At 40.8% G+C, this 27,300-nt stretch overlaps 2 protein-coding genes across 3 annotated transcripts; one reads left to right on the forward strand and one right to left on the reverse strand.

Moving 5' to 3' along the window:
- The first annotated feature begins 2,932 nt into the window (after positions 1–2,932).
- NELFCD (negative elongation factor complex member C/D) lies at positions 2,933–21,254 on the forward strand. Of its 2 annotated transcripts, none has more exons than XM_074210362.1 (15): positions 2,933–3,060; positions 10,612–10,724; positions 11,181–11,290; positions 14,177–14,286; positions 14,620–14,727; positions 15,974–16,126; positions 16,953–17,083; positions 17,785–17,950; positions 18,199–18,333; positions 18,981–19,120; positions 19,273–19,387; positions 19,617–19,712; positions 19,811–19,951; positions 20,106–20,235; positions 20,909–21,254. In XM_074210362.1, exons 1-15 carry the CDS (start codon positions 3,001–3,003, stop codon positions 20,941–20,943), a joined length of 1,743 nt encoding a protein of 580 aa, XP_074066463.1. In that variant the 5' UTR covers positions 2,933–3,000; the 3' UTR covers positions 20,944–21,254. The 2 variants fall into 2 exon arrangements, with proteins under 2 accessions (XP_074066463.1, XP_074066462.1); XM_074210361.1 differs by having other exon boundaries at positions 10,609–10,724; positions 20,909–21,252.
- A 66-nt stretch (positions 21,255–21,320) lies between these two features.
- Positions 21,321–26,957, reverse strand: CTSZ (cathepsin Z). The gene is made up of 6 exons (XM_074210363.1): positions 26,775–26,957; positions 26,215–26,378; positions 23,150–23,329; positions 22,496–22,646; positions 22,105–22,270; positions 21,321–21,646 (listed from the first exon to the last, which is right to left on the reverse strand). Exons 1-6 carry the CDS (start codon positions 26,915–26,917, stop codon positions 21,536–21,538), a joined length of 915 nt encoding a protein of 304 aa, XP_074066464.1. The 5' UTR covers positions 26,918–26,957; the 3' UTR covers positions 21,321–21,535.
- Positions 26,958–27,300: the final 343 nt, after the last annotated feature.

Genomic DNA, 27,300 nt, shown 5'->3' on the forward strand with positions numbered 1-27,300 from the left:
TTTTTCAAAGTTTATGTTATGCATTACAAATTATACAAGTTAATTTAGGCTCTCTATGTAATTCTCAATATGAATTTAGCGATCTTGTGATGACTATAATTTTCTATCATAATAGCCTCAGCAACTGTTCCAAGCCTTTTCTTTAAGCCTATGACACCTAACATTTTCTCTCTTTCAAAGGACTCATCTTCTTCTTTAAAGAAAATCGGGGCCATCCTTCATCCCCCGGATTCCCCCCCAAAAAAAAATCCCTTAATACCTTCACTATCTTTACTATTCTCTCATTTATTTTTGTCTCTAAAAAAAAGATAGCCTTTGTCAAGTCCAACTCCAGCCTTGCCCTTGTGCTTCTGACCTCATCCCATTCAGTCTTTTCCAGATTACCCCTTCAGGCATCCCCTTTGTATGATTTTAAATCTCTTCTATTAACTGGTTCCTTTTTCTGTGCCTACAAACCTACCCAAGTCGTCTTCCTCATCCTTAGAAATCCTTCATTTAACACTATGTCCTCAACCTGTCAGTCTATTTTTCACCTCCCTTGCACAACCAAACTCCTAGAAAATAACAATCTACTGTTTTTGCTTGTTTCTCTTGTTTCCCTCTTTATTCAACTTAAATTGTTTTCTATTAGCAACTGAAAGGGTATCATCTTAGCTATTAAATGTAAAGGTCTTTCTTTGTGCTCATACTTGTTAACTTTGATCACCCTTGCCTGGATATTGTCTCTTTCAGTTCTTGACACATCTCTTCGGATTCTCTTACTTGCCTGACCACATTTCAGGTCACTTTGGAGGCTTACCCCCAGTTTTCTATCCATACCCATGCATGGGTGTCCTTAAGGCTTTGCCCTGGGTGTTCATAACTTCTCTCAGTAAACTCATTTGTTCCTAGATTTCAAGATTATCATCTTTATTATTATGACACCTAACCCTATTTATTCTTTCTCTTGAGGTCCAGACCTGCATCACCAAATGCCTGCTAAATCTAGACATACTATCTGCATCTCAAAATAAAAATGTCTTCATTAGAACTCATCTTCCTCTTCTTATCCCCCTCAAATTTTTTTTTTTTTTGTATTTCTGTTGGAGGCATTCTTCCAGTCAAATAAGTTCACAATCTCAGTCATCTTCAATTCTTCCCTTTCATTCATCTTCCATCAGTTGCCAAGTCTGGCCTTCTATCTCCAACTCATATTCTTTATCTATTCTTTTTTTCTCTATATATAAATGGTCACCATGCTAATTTAGACCCTTTGTTAACTCCCCTTTGATATATTCAATAGCTTAAATGAATATCAATAGCTTAAATGAATTCACTGGTTTCAACCTCTCCTCTCTCTAATCTACTATGTACACAGATGCCAAAATAATATTCCTAAAGTGTATATCTTAGATCACTCCCTTGCTCAAGAATTTTCAGTGGTTACCTGTTGCTTCAAGTATAAATTATAATATTCTTACCTTGACATTCAAAAGTTTATGTGGAAAATATAGGGAGGAAATTTTTAAAAACAATATTTTAAGATATACAATCTGATTCCAATTTATCTTTCCAGGCTTGTTTCACTATACTCTTCACCTAATTTAATTTTAGCAGTCTCCCAAACTTGCAACTGTCTCCCACCTTCTTTCCTTTGCAAAGGTTGTTCCCCTTCTTACAGGCATTCTTCACCTCCCCTAGGGCCTCTAAGCTTCATTCAAGGATTAGCTCATTTCTTACTTTTTTTGTGGGAAATCTCTCATTTCCTCTAAAAGACAGTGTTTCACTTGCCCAAGTTATCTCGTATTTACATACTGCATCCCCCCAGCAAAAATGTAAGCTCCTTTTCATGTGTAATTGTATCCTTAGCACCAACCAAAAGAGTTACCTGGTAAGTTTTTGTTGAGTATTAGATGATATCCAAACTTGCTAAAACACTGAAATCCCACTTTAAAAGACTAGGAATTTTATTATTCGCTGCAAAATGTGAGTCAAACCGTACCTTGGCAAATGTAATTAGGTCATATCTACAACTGCATAGTCACAACCACCAAAAGGGAAGACAGCAGATAGACTCGTGAAACAGAGCATCACCTGGACCTTGATCACAAAAGATATATGTAGTAAGGAAAAAGCCTGGGAAAAAGCCCTATGCCATTTAGGTAAGGCAGACACATCCTCCCACCCAACAATCACAGCGCTGTGCTTATACCCCCGAGGAAATCAGTATATAGTGTGTCCCAAAGGTTTAGCAGTTTACATTATCAAGGATTGGGAAAAGATGGAGCACCTTGTATGTTGAAATGTTCATAGTCCCGTTATTTGTGGTAGCGAAAACCCTAAAACTAGAAGGTACCCGTTGACCAGCAGGGGAAAGAGCCTATGGTAGACGACCGTGGGCTCTGGCTGCGCGGCCAGGTGAACCCTGACCTTGTGGCGGGAGGGGGCGCGCCGGGGTCCTGCCTCGCAGGCCCGTGGCCAGGGCCGCGGGGGGAGGCCGCCGGGGCCCCCTGCTGCGCGGGCTTCCCGGACAGATTTCCACACGGGATTTTCCACAGGCCTTTTCCAACACGGAGAGTGAAGTAACGAGAGGGAGGGGGCGCCTCCCCCGTAAAAGAGAGGGCATGCACGCGCGAGGGGGAGCTCCCGCCTGCACCCGGTCCCCCGCAAAAGCGCCCGAAAGCTGCCGGGGGCAATCATCTCCCGCTACTGACTACGTGAGGCTTAGGTCGCGGGCCCTCGGCTGTTTAAATAGGATAAGGGCGCTAGAGAGGAAAAGGGACGGAAGCCCGCCGGAGACATTCCCTGGCAGCTTTAAGAGCGTGGCCGCCGTTCTACAGGGGGCGCACCTCCCCCGAGAAGATCCACCGCCTGGGAGCCATGGCGCAGGCGCGCGCGCAGGCGCAAGTCGGCCCTGAGGCGTGACGCGCCGGAGCCACTTCCGCCCGGCGAGCTCACTTCCGCCTGGTCGCGGCGCTGGGGCGCGCTGCCGGGGACCCTCCGCCCGCCGTGGCCTCCGTCATGGACGAAGACTATTTCGGGAGTGCGGCTGAGTGGGGAGAAGATGCCGACGGCGCCCAGGTAAGAGGACGCCGAGGCGCGGCCGGGGGCGGCTCGCCGTTGCCTCGTCTCCGTCCTCCCGGGTCGGGGGTGGGCAGGGGGCGGCCCGCGGGCTCCGTCTTCCAATCACGTTAACTCTAGTGACCCGCCGTGGGGTCACCTTCCGCCGCCCGGCCAAGCCTCCCTCGAGCCCCCGGGCCCTCCTGCCCTGCGCCGGACGGGATGCCCCGCGCTCGGGGCGCTCGCAGCTGGCACTGGGCTGGCGCCTTGGTGACCTCCCCGCCTCGGCTAGGAGCAGCTGAGCGGGGCCAGCGTCGGGCCTGGAGCCCCCCAGCTCCCAGCCAGCCTCCCACACCAACTGGCGCTGAGGGCACGGCCCCCGACTGCTTTTTGCCCTAATCCACCGGAAAGACAAGAAAACCCCATGGTCAGGATGGTGTAGGGGACCATGAAGAGCTAAACAGCACTGAACAGCTAATAGGCAGTTTTTTGGAGATGATTTAACCCCCCATAAAAACAGGACTTGTGTCATAAGACTTATTAACTAACCCCCTCAGTGCTCTTCACAGTAGGTGCCGTGTAATAAATATTTCTGTTGAATTCAGCAGATATTTATTAAGCACCTTTATTGCCAAGCATTGTGCTAAACCTTGGGAAACAGGCGCAAAAATTGTTAGATTTGTTGAAACGCTTCTTCTGCAGTAGGACAAGTCTCTTCCCTGGTGCAGGCCATCTTTAAAATTACTCCCAGGGGAAAAGAGTGGATTAAAGATGGTTTGGGGTTTTTGCCTACATTTAAGAAGAAAGTTTGTTTTACTCCTCAGGTCAATCATAGAATCTTAAATAGAGTAGACAATGTTTGATTTGAAAACAATAAAGATGTAGTGGGGGGGGCTGCTTCAGATTTAATGGTCTGATCTTTTCTTTCATTGACTGTCATTAATCTTTGAACTAATTTATAATTCTCAAACCAATGGGTCCTCTCTTCCACTAAAGTTCTACTCTAATGTCTCTGGTATGGTTCTTGAAAGCTGTACAAGCTAGAGCCTGATTGGGTCCATCTAGCATGATGGGCAGGTGATGGATAATTTGTTAGATTCCTCACTAGAAGGTAAGGTTTTGGTTGATGAATTACTTGAGATAAGCAATTTCTGAAGACCATGGGTGTGCTGCTGAGGAAGAAGTACCTACATAGATTTAAAAAAAAAAATCATATCTTTTGAAGTCACTTATAGGAAGTATGAAGGAAGATTATTCCCCCAAACTTTTGGCAATAAATCCTTTTCCCAGAGCATTATGATAGACTTCAAACATATTCTTGTCAAGGGTGTCAGTGTGCAACCCTTCTATGCCTGAGAATGTTTCTTTTTTTTTTTTAAGGTTTTTGCAAGACAAACAGGGTTAACTGGCTTGCCCACTGACCACACAGCTAGGTAATTAGTGTCTGAGGTCGGATTTGAACTCAGGTCCTCCTGACTCCAGGGCCAGTGCTCTATCCACTGCCCCACCTAGCCACCCCCACCCTTAGAATGTTTCTTTAAAAACTTTTAATTCCCAGAGAATATTTTAGGAAGAAAATTTATACTGTTATCCTAAGCACTATCTCTTAAGATCAGTAAGTAAAACTTGTATTCAAGTAATTTTATATGGAATTTTTTCTATTGTTACTGACTCTGGATTGTGTTAAAGTTTGATTTTTTTTCTTTATTCATTCAGAATGTACATTCTAACTTCTACCTGCCTACCCAAGGAATTTGAGCAGTCTCTAGCATACTTCCTCTAAAATAGCAGTTTTCACTTTGTCCATGTTTGAAAATCTTATTATATGCTGTTTTTCTATTTTTACCTTAGTGCTGCAAAAGCCATGTTCCTAACTGCAAAATTCTGAGAATTGTGACTTTAATAAGAAATGTGATGGGGACGGCTAGGTGGCACAGGGGATAGAGCACTGGCCCTGGAATCAGAAGGACCTGAGTTCAGATGTGTCTTCAGACACTTAATACTTATTGGCTGTGTGACCTTGAGCAAGTCACTTAACCCCATTGTCTTGTAAAAATAAAAACAAACAAAAAAAGAAATGTAATAGGGGAGGCCTGAAGGGTGGGCTTTAAAATAAGATGGATTAAACAATTCTATTCAATAAATATTTACTGAGCATCTATATCTACAAGGTATTGTGCTAGACTCTAAAAATACAGATATAATAAATTCTCCAGAAGTGTAATTTCCAAGAAGGCAATAAAACAATATAGAAATGACTAACGGTTTTTAAGTTTGGAAATGATTAATGGAATAGAAGAGGTTAGGGTAGAGAAATTTAAGAAGAAATCAATTTCTTTGGGGTGGGAATAGGAAGTCTAAGCAGAAGTCATGAATGATGTGGCAAATAAACTGGACCTTGAAGGAAAAGTATTTCAATAAATAGGGGGAAAGGATAGGACTCTTGTAAGAGAATCAAGAAATACCTCACCTCGCTTTAGGATTTTAGGGATAGTCTTCCACTCTACCAAAATATTTGACTTTATGGTTAATATTTAATGAAAAATTATGATGATGATGATGGTGATGATGTGGTAGAACTATGCTAATGAGGAGCTAGCTGGAGGATGTGACTGATCACTCTTGTTCTCAGACAACCCAGCCTCAGACAATGTGAATTCTAGACCAAAGATCCCCCCACTCAAGCCTGAGTAGATCACAGTGAGCTTCCCCACTTGGGTGAGGTCCAAATTAGATTGGGGAGAAAGTTAAATCCAAGTATATTACTACTCCAACTGTCCTACCTTTACATATCTTATTTTTGTTTCTTTTAAAATTAAGTATGCTATTCCAGAGCCTCATCCTCCCAAGTTTCAGTGTTGTCAGTAAGGTTAAATTGTATTTTTCTATTAAGGCCCTCTAGTTCATTTTGCTTATTGCTTAAACTTTAGGAACATGGGTTTTATAGCTGCTTTTTTTTAAGGTTTTTGCAAGGCAAACAGGGTTAAGTGGCTTGCCCACAGCCACATAGCTAGGTAATTAGTATCTGAGCTCACATTTGAACTCAGGTCCTCCTGACTCCAGGGCCAGTGCTTTATCCACTGCACCACCTAGCCGCCCCTATAGCTGCTTTTTTTGTTGGGTTTTATTTCCTGTGAGTTCAGACAATGTTTCCCTCCCCACAGTGTTTTTAGTTTAAAACTTTATTTTGTAATTGTGTGTACATGTAAATATGTGTGTGTGTGTGTGTGTGTGTGTGTGTGTGTGTGTGTGAAACATTATTTTAATTCTCATAACAAATTTGCACAGCTCAGCAAAAGAGATTCCTTCACATATCCAAAAATGGATGTTTCATTTTTCATTTAAAGTGCATCACTTCTCTAGAGGGAAGTGGATGACATGTTACTTTTTTAGTTCTCAAGTTTATCATTGCATCAGTCAGGGTTCTAAGGTCTTTCAAAGTACATTTTCTTTATGGTATTGTCATTGTATACATTGTTCTAGTTCTATTGACTTGATTCTACATTTCTTATTAGTTATTAGATAATAGTTCCAAATTGCTTTCCAAATAGCTGGATCATTTCACAGCTTCACTAATAATGGATTAGATATAGAGCATTTATTAATTGCTCACACTTAAAATCATCTTTCAGAATTTTAATTCATTCAGTAGTCATTTATTAAAGAAATGGTCCTCATCTGTCAAGAAAGGCATTGGGGGAAAGGAGAGGGCAGAACCATGAGAATATTTTTTTCAGGGACTACAGCATTGAATAGAAAAACAACTTATACTTAACTTTGATCAACACAGTGACCACACAAGGACAGCAGAGAGCCAGGTATACTTCCCACCTCTTGACAGAAAAATGATAGTCTTCAGTCACAAAATGAGACCCATTTTTGAACATGACTGATGTGAGTCACATTTATTTGGTTACAGGGAACAGGCAGTAATGAAAGTAGTGATACAGGAAAGAAAAGTACATTGATGAATTAATGTGCAGAATAAAACAAAAGGCAGTTCAGGAAAAAAAAACAGACAAGCAAAACGGCTTTGCAAATTATGAGCCAAATTTGTTATGTAGTTTTGTTTTTTTAAAAAGCTGTACTAGTGGAGATTCACCATTTCTCTGCAGTCCTCTTTTTCTGTTCAATATGTGAAAATGCTTGTTGCTATTTGTTAAAGTTCAGAATAATAAAAATTTAAAGTTAAAAAAGATAAAAGAAAGATGAGCAAAATAGTGTGTAGGGAGTAAAAAAAGAGCCATGAGCAAAATATGTGTGTAGGGAGTAAAAAAAGAGCCATTAGATAGATTGTAAATTAAATGGAGCATGATTACTGAGGCAGGCTGCCAGAGGATTAGGATAGTAGAGGGATTGACCTTGACAATCTGCCACCTTTATCAAATACTGGAAAAAAGAGGAAGGGTTGGGGAAATATCAAGAGATTTTGACATGTAAAAGAGGAAACTTATGGTAGATGAGCTCCATTCTCTCAATAAAGAACCAGGAAAGGAATAGTTTTTGTGAAATTTTAGGAGGCAAAAACATCTGACATCAACTGTTGAAAGATAAAGATTCACTTAGGGAAGAGAAAATGGATTACTATGCTATGTGAAGGCCCATTGAGTTTAAATAACAAAAGTGGTCCCCACAGTTGTATGGCTTCAATACTGTTTAGCAACAAGTAAGATCAGAGAAATTGAGTAATAAGGATAATCTAAGTCTGGGGTTTGACAAAGTATATTTATGAGTACTAGAAGGACAGGAAGATAAAAGCATATAGGAAAAAGATGCTGTGTTGTTAAGTCTTTAGGATCATGATTGAGAAAGAAAGAAAGCCAGAATAGTTATGATGCCCTGAAAAAGTTCCTCGAGATTGGGGGATTGGAGGTTACATTAAAAACAATCAATTTTATGGGGCAGCTAGGTGGCGTAGTGGATAAAGTACCCGCCCTGGAGTCAGGAGTACCTGGGTTCAAATCTGGTCTCAGACACTTAATAATTACCTAGCTGTGTGGCCTTGGGCAAGCCACTTAACTCCCATTGCCTTGCAAAAACCTCAAAAAAAATAAAAACACTCAATTTTAAAGGAGGAATCAATGAGAGAGTTGGAAAGAATAAATGGTTTCAGTAAAAGAATTTAAGAGTTCTTGGTCACAGAAATGAAATACTTTATAAATATATGAGAAATGATTACTAAATAATTATTGCGGAGAACTAAGGATTTCTCCTTTCCTTATGAGGTACAATATCAGTATTTGTGTAATCCCTGTAGAGAAGGGGTCCTTGACATCTTTCTGGGCCCCAAGAAACTCCTCAGAAATATAACTTGGGCTAGGCGCCTTTGGGTCTGAAAATAATTGGACAGGACCCAAATGCTTGACTTTGGGGGTCACAGATATACCATAAATTTGTCTAAGATTCACAAAGCACCCTTGTTAGTCTAATTATCTTGCTGTATCTGTAAAATTCCTGCTTCATCCCAGGACTGTCACCCCTTCCCCAGATGTGACTGGAACTATAAGATAGTAAATTTCACTCCCTCAAACCTGTGGGAAGCCCTGGAATACGTGACTCCCTCCATCTCAGGAAACATGTTCAGACATAACACAAAGACCCTGACCCTTTCCCACTCTTGTCTAAGCCCATATCTATACTGAACCATATGTTTACATATGTTTGTAGTAGTATGACAAGACAACATATCTAACTGCTGTCTTTGCTTCTGTATCCTGCTTACTCTCAGTACCCCCCCCCAAAAAAAACACTATAAAAACCCTATTCCCTGAACACTCAGGTACTGTCTGATTTGGGTACTCTTCATCCCCAGGCAGTCCCCGGGAAATTAAAGATCTCCAAACTTATCAAATTTTGGTCTCTGTCTCACTCTTTGGGTTCAGCATTTATCTCCTCAATATTTACTGCATTAAGAATATTGCTGATAGGGGTGGCTAGGTGGTGCAGTGGATAAAGCACCCGGCCCTGGAGTCAGGAGTACCTGGGTTCAAATCCGGTCTCAGACACTTAATAATTACCTAGCTGTGTGGCCTTAGGCAAGCCACTTAACCCCATTTGCCTTGCAAAAAAAAAAAAAAGACCCTGAAAAAAAAAAGAATATTGTTGATAATGAGATTGAATTAACTTTCTCCTCAATCTAGTTCAAACTACATCCAAATTGGGGAAGCCTATTCCTCTTCAGGTTGAGGAACTGTGGAGCAGGAGGGATCTTTTGTCTAGAATATATTATCTGAGGCTAGGGGTAGTCTGGAAACAAGAATGATCAGAGTCATATCCCCCAACCCCTCATGAGGCTTTCTACCTCTCATAATATTCAGGTTCTCATTAATTGTTAACCAATTGAAGTTGATTGCTGCCTTTAGGAATACTCATTCTTCCAAGGCCATTTAATCACTGAGTGGGTTCCATGAGGGGTCTTCTGCATTTTTAAAAACTAACATTGTCCTTTTTTATTATATGCTAGCATAATCATAAAAAAAGGATTAATTACCTAGAAATTAAATTACAAGAACTTTTTATATATCACAGATAATCGTGAGATCAAGAGTGTAACCATCCCTGTTTGTAGTTAAGGGGTAAGAGAAGGTATATAGTTAAGAGAACATAGGAGGTTGATGAATTACTAGGTAATATCAGCATGTATATTGAAGTCCAAGCAAAAGGGTAGATATTTTGGTGAAGAGGAAGACAATCCCTGAAGTCCTGGACCTGATTCCTTGATCCTCTTTATAAGAGCCTTATCCTTTTTTTTTCTGTTTTTTGAATTCATATGCCACATCATTCATAACTTCTGCTTAGAATTCCTATTCCCATACCAAAAGGTAGTTTCTTAATTTTCTCTTCACTTTTTAAAAATTTTGTTTGTTTTCCCCCTTCATTTCTAATATGTAACTAATAATTTTTGAGCTTTAAAATTTCTGTTATTTGCCTTTATTCCCTTAATAAATTATAAGCTTCTGAAGAACTGGAGTTATTATTTAATTACATCTAGGATAGTACCTTGTAGATATAGTGGATGTTAAATATTTATTTAAAAATTAATTGGTGGGCAGCTAGGTGGCACAGTGGATAGAGCACTGGAGTCATGAGTACCTGAGTTCAAATCCAGCCTCAGACACTTAATAATTACCTAGCTATGTGGCCTTGGACAAGCTACTTAACCCCATTTGCCTTGCAAAAAAAAAAAAAACCTAAAAGAAAAATTAATTGGTCATCTCATCTTATTTTAAGGCTACCCTTTAAGCTTTCCTTATTATTTTTCTTGTAGAAAATGGTATATAATTAGATTTGTCAACATGAATAATTTATCTCTCCAATCAAATTGCAAGCCTGTGGATGGCATATCCTTTTCTTAAACCAAGCATAAGAACCAACAGAGTTCTGTATGTATGTTGGGTAATCACTGAAGAATTTTTATTTGATTGACTTTTCACTTTCTAAGTCTTATATTGCTTGTAATTGGAAAGAGCTAAATCATAAGTCTGATTTAATAAATGTTTTAATAGTAGGAAAAGAAATATTTACTATCTAAAAAGCTTAAATACTATCTGACTATGGATTTAATAATAGCAGGATGATGATTATGGAGAAGGAGAAGATGATGCAGAAGTCCAGCAAGAATGTTTGCACAAATTTTCTACCCGTGATTATATAATGGAACCTTCCATATTCAACACACTCAAAAGGTAAAAGGAAAAGATTCTTATTTGTTCTGGGAAGCAGAAAGGGGGGGGGGGAATAACTTAGAAATACAATCCACTTGAATAATGGGATTGTAGGATTTAGAACAAAATGGAACTCTAGAAGTTATCTACCCTAATTTCTTCTTCACATTTGATTCTTTGTTACTTCAATTGGGATTTTCCTTGCAAAAGATCCTGGAGTGGTTTGTCATTTCCTTCTTCAGTTTATTTTATAGAAGAGGAAACTGAGGCAGAGTTAAAGAATTTGCCCAGGAGTCATAGCTAGTAAGTGTCTGAGGCCAGATTTGAATTCAGAAAAAAAGTGAGTCTTCCAGATTCAGGGCTAGTGCTCTATTCACTGTACCATTTAGGAGTTGCCTAACTGCAACTTCTTTCTGATCTTCGAGGTTTTTTTTGCATTGCTTACAATGTCATTGAACATTTTTTCATCTCTTTCAGGTATTTTCAGGCAGGAGGATCTCCAGAGAATGTAATCCAACTTTTATCAGAGAACTATACTGCTGTGGCCCAGACTGTAAACCTTTTGGCTGAGTGGCTCATTCAGACAGGTACCTAAGGGAATGGAATGCTAAGTCTAAACTGACATGACTTGTTTGTTGTTTTTCTTTAGAAAACAGAATTGTGGGTTGATATATTCCTGATAATTACTGAACTGTATTCCTTTTAACTTTGGAGTTTTTGAGATTTGTGTTAATAAGAACTGAATTTCTTATTTTTCTCAGCTTGATGTTTATCTTAGATTTAATAGTTGAGGTTATCTGATAGCCTATAAACCCGACTATTATTGAATTTTATCTTGTGTAATTTTTCTATCTCTTATATATTTTTTCCTTAAGGATATGATTTCTCTCTGAACACATTCAATTTTTATCAATGTATAGCATGGAAACAATGTAAAGACTATCAAACTGCCTTCTGTGGGGGATGGGGGAAAGGAAGTGAGAATGGGGGGGAATTGTAAAATTCAAAAACAATTTTAGGGGTGGCTAGGTGGCGCAGTGGATAGAGCACTGGCCTTGGAGTCAAGAGTATCTGAGTTCAAATCCAGCCTCATTCTCAAAACTCATGTACCCACAGGATACAGTCCCTACACCTGTAGTGATTTATAACCAAATTATTTCCTTAATCTCTCTAACTTCATGACATGAAGGAAGAGAGAACAGAGCCATTTAGAAATCACAGGCCCAGTTGTGTTGTGTTCTCTGGTACTTGGAATTTCTTTTTCCTTTTTTTTTTTTTTTTTTTTTTTTTTTTTGGCCAGGCAGTGGAGTTAAGTGACTTGTCCGGGGTCACACAGCTAGGTAAGTATTATGAGTCTGAGACCAGATTTGAACTCAGGTCCTCCTGACTCCAGGACCAGTGCTCTATCCACTGCACCACCTAGGTGTCCCCTGGAATTTCTTTACTGAGATTTGTGTCTCAAATCCAATATAATAAATCCTACCAGTCACCAGTTCAAATCATCAGCCATTTCCTGGTGCACTTTGAGTAGTGGATAAGAAGAGATTGAAAATGAGAGAATGATCATAGGATGAGCTTCTCAGCAGAGAAGGTGAAGAAGAGATTCAAGAGGACAACTGGAAGGTTGGGTCTTAGGAAGGAGAAGTGGAGAGTCTTCTCCCAAGAGAGGAGCAAGTAACAAGAGAAAAGAGGAGTTTTAAGGTATGAATTAGGAAAGCAGAGACCCATAACATGGTGTAGAAAGTAAGGAAGATCCTCTACAGAGCAGAAGAGGGTGACAGCAGAGCTATTTTAAGGAAAGAACAGAAAGAGCTGCTGATTCTATATAGTCAGTCTGCAAATGGATGCATGACCTTCTTCAGCAGGGTTTGGCAGCATCTAATTAGGAACAGAGAAGAAAACTGGTAGAAGTAATCTAGAGTTGGAATTTGGAAAAGTGTGACTGGTACTAAGCAGAAAAAAGGAGGGTGAGGAATTCAAAGAGGGTTAAAGCTGAGTGAGACCAGAGCAGAGGTGATGAACATGGAAAATAACTATGTTAGGATATGGATACTCAAGATCACGTTGAGGATGGAGAATAGGTTTGGAAGATGTAAGGCAAAGGGAGAGTGTGACAAATAGGAGTTTGTGGTCATGAAGAGGAATTTCAAAGCTTTGGATCATGAAGGAGGAATAGATATGAACAAGGCTATCTGTGGCTAAGATAGAATGAAGGGGGAGGTCATTAGAGTAGAAGAGACTAATGAACTAAGAAAGGTAAAGTGTTTTGAGGGGAGCATCAGTACATTATTTAGGTCCCTGAGAACATGAACCATAGTTGGGACAGAAAGACAATTCTCCCTTTTAGGAGGAGGATGACCAGTAAATGACTGATAAGGTTTTGCACTGTGACTAAAAAAAAAAGGTTAAATCAATCTTCAAAGGAGAAGTTGCTGAGAATTGACAGTGAAAGGAAATTTTGAAGATAGAAATGGTAGCAAAATGTGCTTACTTGTTCTCTTGGTTGTTGGACATGGGCAGAAGGGAAAGAGCAGCCAATACTAGAGGTGATGGCTAGGTTTCTTTGAATGTGAAATAACCTAGGATAAAATAAGTTTAATGATAGAGTAGAGACTGCAAATCCTTAGCAAAGAAAGTCACCAGAGTTCACAGAAGAATAATTTTGCCCCAGTAGTTACTGCCTTTGCATCACAGGAATAAAACGAGAAGGAAACTGGGCACTTGCCCAGCAACCTTCTGATAAATGACTAATTGATAGGGGTCCCTCCTGTATAGTGTACATTGCTCTAAAGTCAGAGCACCTGGGTAATGGATGCCCTTATTGCCTCAGACTCCTGTAAACTGAAGATTTCTTAAAGTTCTGAGACCTACATAGAGGAGAAAGAATAAGAATGAAGACTTTTGGGGACTGGATTGAACCCCTGCTTCAGACTCATCCTGCAGTTATATTCCAAGGGGGATTAAAGTCCCCCTTGGAATAGACTTTCTACCTTATTACCCTGGCACTAGAGAATGAAGACAATGATGGTGGGAAAGCCCTTTGGAGTTAACCTTCAAACTGTCCTCTCAACTTACAGAAGAGAAAAGGGACCCTACATTCTTTTTGTCCTTCCCTTTTTTGTGTATAAATCAAACCTGTAACTAAATATTAATAATTATACTGATATTTGTATTGTTCTTTAATGCTCGCAAGTGCTTTACAAAACACTTGTAGTGAGGTAAGTTAGTGCAAATATTATATTCCTTTTACAGTTGAAGAAACAGGTTTTGACTTGCTTACTGTCTCACTTTGAGCTAGTGAGGCAGGATTTAAACCCAGGGATCTTGACTTCCAGGTGCAACACTATATGCTATATCTAAATGACCCATTAATTGAAATGAAAATGTGTTTATGAACTAATCTATAGATAATAGATATATATGTTCTCTGAAGGTTCTATTTTCTGCCTGATTATTTTTTAATTCTTTTTTAGGTGTTGAACCAGTTCAGGTTCAGGAAACTGTGGAAAATCATTTGAAGAGTTTATTGATAAAACATTTTGATCCTCGGAAAGCAGATTCTATCTTTACTGAAGAAGGAGAGGTAAGAAAGATCTTCGCCACTGGAACTTCTCACATTGCTTTGCCTGACCTTTTTTCTGTCACATGCATGTATATGTACATTCTGATCATATAGTTCCCACATTCCTTCCTGTAAAACTTGTTACATAATGATTCTGTTGAGTTGAACCTTCCACAGTGTAGTATAATAAAAAAGTCAAGAAACTGGCTTCTGGTACCAGATCTGGTCTTAAATATAAGTCTCTGGACCTTAGTTTTCTCACCCATAAAAAGAGGGATTTTTATGGAACCTGGGAAAGAACCTTAGTATGTGATTTACATCCTTTTTTCTTTATTTCTTTTTTTGTTTTGATAGACCCCAGCATGGTTAGAACAAATGATTGCACACACTACCTGGAGGGATTTGTTTTACAAATTAGCTGAAGCACATCCAGACTGTCTTATGCTTAATTTTACTGTTAAGGTAAGTTGAGGGGGAGTGAAGTGAGTTGGGGACACCTACTATTTATGTACCAAGCATTGTGCTAAGTGCTTCCTACAAATATTATCTCATCTGATCGTCACAACACCACTTTGAGAAAAGTGATATTATTACCCCTATTTTACCATTAAGGAAACTGAAGCTAACAGAATTTAAAGTAACTTGCTGAGATCACAAAGCTCTTAAGGGTCTGAAATTTAACTCAAGGCTCAGTGCTTTATCCATTACTCTTACCAGTTGCCTCTAGTGTTCTAAAGAGACACTGAAATGAAGAGAAAATTTGAATATTTTCCCCTATTTTTATTTTTATTAAATTTCCAATCAATATCATACTTGATTTCTTACACAGACTAAACTCTGGGCTGGGAAGGGTGAAGCATGAATAATATATTCATAAGGTTTTTTTTTAATCCATGTTTTCAAGGGTATCTCTATTTCCCTTACCTATAAAAATTGCAATACTATCACTTTGTGAGATAAGTAAAAGGTCTTTGAACATTGTAAAATGCCACAGGATATTTTGTTAAATGTGTTTTATTTTTTCTATCCATTTAATATATTAGGAAATTAATCAGATTGACCAAAGATCCCCTGATTTTTTTTATTTTTATTTTTTTTAGATTTTTGAAAAGCAAATAGGGTTAAGTGGCTTGCCCAAGGCCACACAGCTAGGTAATTTTTAAGTGTCTGAGACCGGATTTGAACCCAGGTACTCCTGACTCCAGGGCCAGTGTTTTATCCACTGCGCCACCTAGCTGCCCCAATCCCCTCATTTCTAAGAACCTTCTTAGCCCTAAAATTCTATTAAGTCTCTCTCACCTTGTAGCATTCCTTGTCTTGTTTTATTGAACTATTTTTTTGTGTTTGTATGTCCTACCTAGGCTAGACTGTGTTTCTTAAGTACAGGAACAGTGTCATACTTTTTTACCATCCCCTTTAATCTTATGATTCCTCATTCAGGTCCTATTTATTTCATGACTCAGAATTTTAGAGGTAGAAGTAATCTTAGAGGTCATCTAGTCAGAGTTCCACATTGTCTAGAATAGGAAACTTAGGGAGGTCTAGTGTGGTAGTCTCACTTTGACTAGGGCCACAGCAACAAGAACCAGATTAGAACCCAAGTGTACTCCTTCTATTATACCACATTTCCCAAGGGGCAATTTTCTATAAAATGACAAAATGTCTTGAAAATTTTGACTTTTTTTTTTTTTCATTTTTTTCATTGTAGCTTATTTCTGATGCAGGATATCAAGGAGAGATAACTAGTGTATCCACAGCTTGCCAGCAATTAGAAGTCTTTTCTCGAGTGCTTCGTACTTCACTGGCTACAATTTTAGATGGAGGAGAAGAAAATCTTGAAAAAAATCTTCCTGAGTTTGCTGTAAGTTCTGGCTCAAGGAGGGGCAAAAACTGAAATATTTTGGCCCTTGTGTCTTAAAACTTTCAAAATAATCCATTGCAAAACTGCAGATCAAAAAAATTGTGGAAAATACTATCTCATCTTTTTTGTTTATATTATTGGAGCCTTATAAATGTTTTTATTGTAAACATTTTCATATACAGAGAGCAAAAAAGGGATCATACTTGATTTCTTCTATTCTTTTCAGTAGACTAAATTCCATGAGAGTAAGGGACTGTCTTTATCCTTTTTTTGTATCCCCAGTGTTTAACACAGTGCCTAGTTTAGCAAAATCAACTAATACACTGAGCAGATCCATATTTGTAGATAGTTCTGTACCTCTTGATTGATAGGAGAGAGAGAGAGATGCATTTTTTTAGCTTCTCTCTAGGGCTTTAGCTTGGTCATTATAATTATATGCATTTAGTTTCTGTTTTTTCTATTGTTGTAGTATTATGTTTTTCCCTAGTACTGCTTACTTCCTTCTCTATTAGTTTAAATAAGTTTTCCCGTGTTTCTAATTTGTCACTTTTTATAGCATCATAATTTTCCTTTACATTTATGTACCACAGTTTGTTGGCCATTTTCCAATGAATGGACAACAAATTATTTCTAATTCCTTACTTTTGCAAAAAAGCACTACTATCAACATTTTGGTGCATATATGACCTTTCTCTCTAACAGTGAGGTATGTGTATTAGAGGATATGGATATTTTGCCTAGTTTAATTTCTCATTGCAGCTATTACTAAATCATCCTTTTAGAATGGGAACTCAATGTTTTATCTTTTCTACTTGAAATATTTCAGAAGATGCTGTGCCATGGAGAGCATACTTATCTCTTTGCTCAATCAATGATGTCTATATTGGCCCAAGAAGAACAGGGAGGGTCTGCTGTGCGTAGAATTGCTCAAGAAGTTCAGCGGTTTGCTCATGAAAAGTAAGATCAAGTATATCTTTCATATTTACTAATCATGTCTCATACCAAAATTCTGCCTTTTAAGACTTATATAGTTCTCTGTGGAGCAGTGGATAGAACACTAGCCCTGGAGTTAGGTGTTCAAATCCAGCCTCAGATACTTAATAATTACCTAACTGTGTGACCTTGGGCAAATCACCTAAATCACTTTTAAAAGAAAAAGAAAGAAAAAAGTAAAATCGCACCTCTAATGATTATAGTTCCCAGTGGTCCCATGAGTGGAGAAAGAGGGTTAAATGCAAGATGTGTTGTGAAGGTAGGAACAGAGAGATTTGGCAGGCAACTGGTTATGTGGGATGAAAGTGAACAAGTTAAAGATGGTGTTTAAGGTTACAAACCTAGAAACCTGGTGGAACAATTGTGTCTTCAATTGAAACAAATTTGGAAGAGAAGAGGGGTTGGGAAGAAAGATGAATTCTTTTGAACGTATGAATTTAGGATGTTTTGTGTCATCTGCATAAAGATAATAAACTCATAGGAGAAAAATAGGTTATTCAGAGAGTATAGAGGGAGAAGTTGGGCCTTCTGCACTCTTCTGCCTCCAAACCAGATGTTGTTAACAAATAGCAGACATCAGTGCAACCCATTTGCAGATAAATTAAGTAGAAAAAAAGATCATACTTAACAATGAACTTGAAATATTTTTCTTTTTCTAAATCAAGAGGCCATGATGCAAGTCAGATCACACTTGCATTAGGCACAGCTGCTTCATATCCCAGGGCTTGTCAGGCTCTTGGTGCTATGTTATCAAAAGGAGCTCTGAATCCAGCTGACATCACAGTCCTGTTTAAGATGTTTACAAGCATGGACCCACCTCCTGTTGAACTGGTAAGTTTCTATTCCATTTTTGCATTATGAAGAATAACACCACAAACTTTCCCCATTTGCTTATAATGGTGAGTGAATTAAGTAAAAATGATTTACTCATTTATGGCAAATTATTCACTAATAATTCATTATTGCGAAAGATAATATAAGTGTGATTTATTTTGTCATTATCAAATGGAGGGGGTTCTTCTCTGGGTACAGTATTAAGCCTTGGATATTAATGACATTGATTATACTTGTCCTTTTAGATACGTGTGCCAGCATTCTTGGACTTATTTATGCAGTCACTCTTTAAACCAGGTGCAAAGATCAATCAAGACCATAAACACAAGTACATCCATATATTGGCCTATGCAGCTAGTGTTGTAGAAACCTGGAAAAAGGTAACTTTGGAATTTTGAGACTGAAATTCAATTATTTGAATCTATTGGTTGGTGAGCATTTAAAACTAGTGAGCTCAGGCCTAATGAAATATTTCTGTGATACCAAAAAAAGTATCCTTTCTTCCAAAACTGCTTAGGTATTTAATAACTTAGTAAAATCCTCTTTAAAATGTGACCCTTTGGGGCAGCTAGGTGGGGCAGTGCTAGAACACTGACTGTGGAGTCAGGAGGACCTGAGTTCAAATGTGAACTCAGATACTTAATAATTGCCTAGCTGTGTGAACTTGGTAAAGTCACTTAAAAAAAATAATGAAATGTGGCCCTTCCATACTTCTTATACTTTGCCACCCTTCAGATATTCAAATATCCAGACTTGCTGTTCTTCCCTGCCCAAAAGGGTGTCGTCTTTGTTGGGAATGTTCCTCCTCTTCCTTTCTGCTTCTTGGCTTCCTTCAAACCTTAGCTCAAATCCTATTTCCAATAAGAGGCTTTTCCTTAATTTCTCTCAATTCACACCTCCCCCCCTTCCCTCTGAGATCATCTCTTATTTATCCTGTATGTAGTTTACCCTCTCCATTAAAATGTGAGCTCCGTAGTGTAAATAGTCATTTATGAAAACTATTGTTCAAACTTTGTTATATTTTTAGAACAAGAGAGTGAGTATCAATAAAGATGAACTGAAGTCTACATCTAAAGCTGTTGAAACTGTTCACAATTTATGTTGCAATGAGAACAAAGGTGCCTCTGAATTAGTGGCTGAGTTAAGTACACTTTATCAATGCATCAGGTAAGCAAAAGCCAAGTTTTCCCCTCTTTAATCTTCATGGCTAGCACCTTGTCATTTTTCTAGCCTTTTAATTAAATAAAGCAGTCTTCAAATGAATCATACTCATTTCATGTTGGGATGGGTCTTTTGAAGGTGGTTTATTAATTTTGCAGGTTTCCAGTGGTGGCAATGGGTGTACTAAAGTGGGTAGATTGGACAGTGTCAGAACCACGCTATTTTCAACTCCAGACAGATCATACACCAGTACATTTGGCCTTACTTGATGAGGTGAGCTTAACAGCACATTGCAGGGTTGTTTGTGTATTATACATATAATTTAAAGACATCATTCATCAAATAGTGTTAATTACAACCATCCTCTCAATGTGAAGAAATTCAGGTGTTGCTGGGACCTAAAAAACAACTATTCTTGACCTGATTCAGCTGCTATTAACCAAGGACAATTACAGTAGATGTTTTAAATAAACCCAATTGTGAAATGTTATTTTGGCCATAGATTAGCACCTGTCACCAACTCCTCCATCCCCAAGTCTTGCAATTGTTGGTTAAACTGTTCGAGACAGAGCATTCCCAGCTGGATGTAATGGAACAGGTAAGAGGCCTTTAAAAAATTTTAAAGGTAAAGGTATTTTGAATGTAATAGTTTTAAAATAGCTTGTTTTTCTTTAACCTCCATCTTTTTTCACCAAGCTTGAACTGAAGAAAACCCTGTTGGACAGAATGGTTCATCTGCTGAGCCGAGGATATGTACTGCCTGTCGTCAGTTATATCCGAAAGTGTTTGGAAAAGTTGGACACCGACATATCCCTCATTCGCTATTTTGTTACTGAGGTCAGAGAATGCCTCCCTTTTGGTAGAACACACTGACACTAAGGCTAAATTCACTAAGTTCACTTTGTAGCTAAATTCTGAATGTATTGTTTGGGACTTCAGGTGAGGGCCAAGGGACCAGGAGCAACAATGCTCAGGTTCTCTCCCTTTACAGGTCTTGGATGTGATTGCTCCTCCTTATACTTCCGACTTTGTGCAGCTCTTTCTTCCCATTCTAGAAAATGACAGCATTGCAGGTACCATTAAAACAGAAGGAGAACATGATCCTGTGACAGAGTTCATAGGTAAGAGTAAAACATTGTGGGAGATTGAAATATGGCAACAAGAAATGGCTATTCCAGAAGTCATGCCCCAATCCCTATGCCAGTCATACTGAGTCTGCTGGGGGCTGGACCCAAGAGGGCGACTTCTGTCACAGTGGAAGTTCTTCTCTACTATTTCTGGGACAAGAGACTGGGGCGTAAAGTCAGTTGTAGACCTGGGAATAGACAGGAAGAGTGAGGCTCTGGATAATCCCCAGGACACAGTGGGAGTGAGGGGACCCCATTATGTCAAAAAAGAAATGAGATTTTTTTTAACTCCCTGCTCCCTATAGGGAGACCAGGTGCATTTTTTAGGTACAGCAGCCTCGAGCTGCCCCCCCCCCCCAAAAAAAAATTTAAAAATGGGCAAATCTGGGTGTGGCCTTTAGCCACTCCATGGGACCACCTATGGATGATTTTCTATGGACGGACTGTTGGTTTGTGTTTTTTTTTTTTAAACAACTGGTCTTGGGGCGGCTAGGTGGAGAGAGAGCACCTGCCCTGGAGTCAGGAGTATCAGACCTCAGACATATAATAATTACCTAGCTGTGTGGCCTTGGGCAAGCCACTTAACCCCATTGCCTTGCAAAAACGTTAAAAAAAAAAAAAAACTGGTCTCATTTTAAATCCATCCTGTAATTTTTCTTTTTTGAAGCCCACTGCAAGTCTAACTTCATTATGGTAAACTGATTCAGAGTCTGCTACTAAGGTTTCAAGAAGACATTTCCAGATGAAATCATCCTTTTAAGAAGTTATGAAATTAGTCTCAGGAAGAACCATGAACTTGGAACGCTGGTGGTGTGAAGACTTTACTGACCCTATGGGTTATTTTAAGTGTGTGGAAGATCCATTTAAAAAGTTATCAAAATAAAATTTCTAAGGACTTTACAATATTAGATTGTTATTAAAAACCCCAATAAAAGATAAGCTCTCCAACCCACAATAGAAATACTTGCTGACTGGTAATTGTCTTCAACGGGTAGTCCCAGTATAAGACACTTCTATTTCCTTTTTACTCAAGATTGACTTCTTTGATAAACAAGATAAATGACAAAATAGGAAAGTAATAACTTTCTACTTTTCTAAAGTAGTTTATTATAACAAATAGTCTTTTATAGATTTTGGTAAGCCATTCCTTTACAGATCAATTTCCTGAGGACCAGACAAAAACAGTGATTTGTATACTTCCACTTTGGAAGTATATACTAAGGATTTAAGGATATGATCTAAGGGGTTGCAATGTGAGGTAAGTCAGTTAGAAGCTATTATATTTTAATAAAACTTAAACTATGGGATCCCCAAATGAACAAGACTCTTCAACAGCAAGATTGTATTTACTCCCTTGTCCATCTTTAAATGTGCTGGTTACAATCCTCATCCAGCCTTTTTCGCCCTGTGAGGGGAGAAAATGATATTGGTAAATATTATTTATCCATTTAAGTTATTCAGTATTTCTTGCCTTTTAAGGCCTCTTTGTGTCATGTGCCAGTTCCACTGCTAAAAGAATCCACCCCCAGAAAGAAGACTCTTATTTAAACTCCCTTTTAAATCCCTCATTTATATGCATAAGATACTTGAACCCCAGCAAACTTAGATGGCTTGCTGAAGGCACAATTAAGTCCCTCAAATCAGCCCAATATTTCAATTGCCCCCATGAGCTTTTCTATAGACTCTTTGCAAAAGACTGGATTACATAAGAAGGGACGTGATGGTCTCTCACCCCATGGCACATAGTTTCTAAGAAATCTACTTGGTGCATCATATGCACTAAAATAAAGCCCGAGTCATCTAAAACGTCAAATTCCTTTATGAAGTGACTTGGTTAATATTTGGCAAGGGAAATAAACTTACCCAAGGTTCACCCCATGAATTCCGAACAATCCAGTATTCTGTTCCATCATTACTAACACCCCACCCAGCCACAGAAATAACATGGTTTATCATTGGTTGAGGATTGTATTCAAAATAGATCCCTCCAGTGTAGTTATCCATGCTTTCTGTTGCCATTATGCCACAACTAAAATGGAGAGAGGAAAAAAGCATATACTAATACTTAGAATCATTTTTTTCTCCAAAGAATTAGCTAAAAGAAGAAACATTACATCTTCTGGGTAATTCAGTTCAAAGGTATCCTCTGCCAAACAATAAATGTTTGACATAGTCAACAATGGCTCATATCCCCAAACCCTGGACTTTTCCAACTCCTACCATCTTCAGAAACAAAAGGAGGAAAAGGAGGTACCTGATAGGACCATTTGCGTATATTTCTGCCATCATTTTTTCTCTGCCAGAAAGGGTACCGTAGTCACCAACTTTCCAGAGGGTATAGTTCTTGATGAAATAGCAATGTTGGAATTCATTGCATGTACCACATTGGTTAAACTTATCACATTCTGCAGGCAAAGTTAGATAAATCGTGAGATAGGAATTAACTTTCTAAGGAATTTTTAAAGCAAAAAAGAAAATACTCTTTTTAAGGGTGATACAAAGAGAAATAAGTTAATCACAACATCTGTTTTTTTTAATGGGATCACTAAGGGCAAGCTTCTTAGAATGCAATGGCAATCTTAAAATTATATGGACTGTATATGTTCTTAACTGTGAAAAATATCCCACCTTCCACATGATAGGAAAATAAAGAAGCTAGGCTGACTAGTATCTTGCCCCAAATAGGACAAAGAATTATCAAGGGGGAAGGTGGTAAGAAAGAAAAGGAATGAGAAAATTGAGATAAGCAGAATAGGAAATAAGCAGACCACTGTGTCCCTCAGGCAGAAATGCTGCCTGATGTTTAGTAAATTAAAATGCAAATAAATAATTAAAAGTGGGCTCTTAAAAGGCCACCTGCTTAAGCTAATTATATTTGTGATGAATTTCAAAGCCAGTCTTTGCCTACCCTGGTCTTTGGCCTGGTAATTGTTGCAGGTCTCATCAGGAATGCCATGTTGGTTGGCGTATTCCCAAACAGACAGATCATTTCCCCCTTCACAGGATCCAGCATTGCCACAGTCGATCACATGTTGCACAGACAGGAGTGTTGATGGCCATGCTCCTTTCCTCTTGATGTTGATTCGATCTGTGAGGAAAGTCCCAGAATCATAACCTTTCAAAAACTAATCCTTCAGTGCTAAGCCAGAAAAAATTGTTTTCAAAATATATAGTAAAGAAGTTGGCAAATAGACATGTACTTAATCTGGGTCACTTGGATTTGCTTCATTCCGCAACCACTGACCAAACTGGTCATAAAGAGAAGAGGGCAATATGGATATAATTCTCTCAAAACATATTTTTCCACTAAAAGCTTTTTTTAAATGTCCTAGCATTTTTTTTACCAGAATGAGTGTTTTGCCAAATTTTAGTTTATTAGCATTTTCTTTTATAAACCAAAAAAATTTACTTAGATCATACACATTATCTCATCTGAAACTCAACAATCTTGTAAGGAGTCAGGCAGGTTTTTGACTCACAAGGGTAAAGCACTTTGCAAATCCTTAAAGCATTATATAAATGCCAGTTAGTTATTTTTATTATTAATTAGCTTAGAATCATCAGGCAGAAGCCTGGTGATGATTTCAGTTTCTTAATCTACACCACTGAAGCTCAAGCAATTTCTGTTGTTTTTGTGAGGCAATGGGGTTAAATGACTTGCCCAAGGTCACACAGCTAGTACATGAAGCCAGATTTGAGTTCTGGATCTCCTGACCCCAGAGCTGGTACTCTATGGATACACTATGCTACCTAGCTACTCCCAAGCAATATTTATGAAGAAATACTGGGGCGGCTAGGTGGTGCAGTGGATAAATCACCGGCCCTGGAGTTCAAATCTGGTCTCAGACACTTAATAGCTGTGTGGCCTTGGGCAAGCCACTTAACCCTACTGCCTTGCAAAAAAAAATTCTAAAAAAGCATGTTAATAAATACTTAACAATGGAGGGGAATAGAAGATGTATATATGCATTATGTCTAATTTTCGTAGGTCTGCAATAAACAATAGGAAGCAGTAGACCTAGAGTCAGGAAGACCCCAGCCAGGGACATGTGATCCTGGTCAAGTCATTGGATCCCCTGTCTCAGATTCCTTACCTTTAAAATGAGGATAATAGACCCTACCTCCAAGGATTGTGGTGAGAAACAAATGAGGTAATAATTTTAAACAGCTTAGAATAGTACCTTATAGGGACACTACTATATAAATGTTAGTTATTAAAATAAATAAAGCCCTAGTTTGTAGCAGATCAATTTCTGAGGCATAAATGCTCATACTGGAAATGTAATGATCCACTCAAAGAATTTAGAGGATATCCCTGTTTGGGATATTATTAATATTCCTATCTGATAGTTGAGAGGGGCAGCCTTGGCAAGGTTCACTTTTAACTATGGTAGAGTGTTGATTTCCAAATTATTAGGCAAAATTAGTTTTACATTGATCAATGGCTGCTTTTCTTTTTTCTGTCTTCCCCCCCATAGAAAAATGAAATTAACATAAAAGGAAGTCCAATCTAGATACAATAATTACAAACATGTGGAACTGTGAACTGATACTTTGTCCCTCCTCTTGACTTCTAAGGAGAGGGACCTCAAAGGCCATTTTAATGGTTAAATAGGGAAATGGGCAGAGTGCAAAAATTCGTAGAAAAAAATTCAAAGATTTGACTACCAACGATAAATAGGATGTTTGATTTACAGAACAATTATTTATGATGGGGGGACAGGGTGGGAAACTGCCATGAACTAGGATTAAATCTAATATGCAAAATTACATCAATGTAAGGACAAAAAACATAGAATCTGAACATTGTGAAATTATACCCTTTGGCTCCAAGAAGAATTGGGAAAAAAATGCCATTTTCTCCATTGTAGAGAAAATGAAATAAATATTGCATATACTGTCAGACTAGACTTGATTTTTTTTATTTGATAAACTAATTTTCCCCTCATATTTTGAAAATCTTTGCGAGAAGTGGTGATATCCTGGATAGTGGAAGGTTGGAAACTACTAGGGATAATGACTGAACTTGTGACTTCATGATTTTGAGAACTCCAGAATGAATGATGCCCCTTAAACAATCCAGATTGGCATTTGTGTGTGGCAATATATCACTTAGGGCACTTACAGGTATGTCAGAGACAGGACTTGACTCCTGGTTTTTTGAGCTTGGAATTCAGCTTTCTATTAATCGTATCACATTGCTTCTTTTTGTCAAAGTAAAACAAGAAAAGTCTACGGGGCAGCTGTGGTAAGATTAAGGAGGGGGCAAATAAAATTCCTGCTGACTTGTCTTTTCCCCTCCAAGACAGAAAATAGAAGCTGAAAATGGCAACTTCCTCCCCAACACTTAGACCCACACCCTGGGAACTTCCATCCGATCTCTTCCCAGTAAAACTGGAGAAGCAGGAATAAGTCATGACATAGTGAGTGACCTTAGTGCTTGCCATGTGAAATCAAAACTTCTAGGAGGTCGCCTCCCCCCCTTCTCCACTAAAAGATAAGCATCACCTTGCATCACAAGTCCGGGCTTTGGGGCAATGCCTACGTGATAAAGTCCGAGCCCTCAAGTGCCCTTTGTCCCCTTCGCTCCCCAGGGACCCGAGCCTTGAACTTGTGCGCTGCGCCCCCCACTTTCGTCCCTCAGCTCCCCGCGCCCCCTGCCCCTTGCCCCGAACACACCGGGGTCCTGACGGGGGTCCCCAGCTCTCCCGCTGCCCGGGCCGCTCAAGCCCGGCTGACGGCCTCGAGAAGCCGCGCGGGGCCGCGGAGGCGCCGTCCTTCCCGGCCGGGCGCTCGGGGGCTCCGGGGCTCCGGGGCCCGCGGGCCGGGCCGCAGGCGCTGCCACCTCGCGGCACCTGGCCCAGCGGACGGGCCCCAGGCGCCCCGCGAGGCCGAGCCGTCGCTTCTCCCCGCGGCCCGGCCGCAGCCCAGGCCCCCCGCGCCGAGAGCGTCGCGTCCCTGGCCCCCACCCACCTGCCATGGCGCTGGTGCTGCCGTGGGCCCAGCAGGAGCCGCAGTACTGGGGGATGTGCTGGTTCCGCGTGATGCTGGCGTAGTTGACCCCCTTCGCGTCGCGCCAGTCCCAGGCCTTGGGCAGCTCGGAGGGAGGCAGGTACTCGTGCGGCCGGGGGTAGGTCCTGCGGCGGGGCGGGGGTCAGGCGGGCCCCCTCCTCGCCCCAGGGCCGCCCCCACCCCGAGGGCAGGCACGTGCTCGGGCCCGGCCCGGCCGCGGGAGCCTGGAGCCGGAGGCGCGAGCGCGCCCGGGGCGCCCCCCGCCACTGGCCCCGCTCGGGCCGCCCCCCCCCGCGCCACTGCCCCGCCACTGCCCGGGCACGGCCCCCCCCCCACTCGCCCCCCCCCCGCCACTTCCCGGGCACGGCCCCCCCCCCCACTCGCCCCCTCGGGGCCCCCCCCCCGCCACTGCCCGGACACTCGGCCCCCCTCGGGGCCGCCCCCCCCCGCCACTCGCCCCCTCGGGGCCGCCCCGGCTGCCGCAGGGCAGCTGCGGGCGCCATGTCCGGGGGCCGCGCCACGGCCGGGGCCGCACCTGCGCTCCTGGGGCCGGCCCCCCCCGCCGCGGCCGGTAGCAGCTCTGGCCCTCCCGGTAGTAGATGCCCGCCGAGGCCGGGCCCCAGAGCAGCGGCAGCAGCAGCAGCAGCGCCGCGGGCGGCGCCATCCCAGCTCCCTCCGGGCCGGCCCTGCCCGCCGCCTCCCTTCCCGGGCCTGGGCTGGGGCCCCGGGGCCAGCCTTTATAGCGCGGGCCGCCGCTCGGACCACCCCCGGGGCGGGCCTCCCTCCCCTCCCCCTGGCCCCGGGCGCGGGGGGCCTCCTCCCCCGGCCCCGCCCACGCTTCTGAGAAGCTGGGGGCCCGGGGAGGCCCCCTGTGGACCCCGCGTCCGCCTTGAGCCCGACCCAGACCTCGACCTTGACCTTGGGTTTGAACTTGCCCCGGCCCGGTTCTCACCCGGTGCTTCCTGCCGAAAGCAGCTGCCCCGAGCCAACGAGGGTCTAGACCCAGGAGAGCTCAAGAGACAGACCGTGCCCGGACCGGGAGATGGA

The sequence above is a fragment of the Macrotis lagotis genome, chromosome 1, assembly GCF_037893015.1.
Source record: "Macrotis lagotis isolate mMagLag1 chromosome 1, bilby.v1.9.chrom.fasta, whole genome shotgun sequence".
Classification (NCBI taxonomy): Eukaryota; Metazoa; Chordata; class Mammalia; order Peramelemorphia; family Peramelidae; genus Macrotis; species Macrotis lagotis.

Excerpts from the sequence above, each read along its gene's own strand:
- NELFCD (XM_074210361.1), top strand. The coding sequence starts at position 3,001 with ATGGACGAAGACTATTTCGGGAGTGCGGCTGAGTGGGGAGAAGATGCC. Across the intron at positions 3,061-10,608 it reads AAGATGCCGACGGCGCCCAG|CAGGATGATGATTATGGAGA; the intron begins GTAAGAGGACGC and ends ATTTAATAATAG. Across the intron at positions 17,951-18,198 it reads ACCCACCTCCTGTTGAACTG|ATACGTGTGCCAGCATTCTT; the intron begins GTAAGTTTCTAT and ends TTGTCCTTTTAG.
- CTSZ (XM_074210363.1), bottom strand. The coding sequence starts at position 26,917 with ATGGCGCCGCCCGCGGCGCTGCTGCTGCTGCTGCCGCTGCTCTGGGGC. Across the intron at positions 23,330-26,214 it reads CAGCACCAGCGCCATGGCAG|ATCGAATCAACATCAAGAGG; the intron begins GTGGGTGGGGGC and ends CTTTCCTCACAG. Across the intron at positions 21,647-22,104 it reads ATTCATGGGGTGAACCTTGG|GGCGAAAAAGGCTGGATGAG; the intron begins GTAAGTTTATTT and ends CTCCCCTCACAG.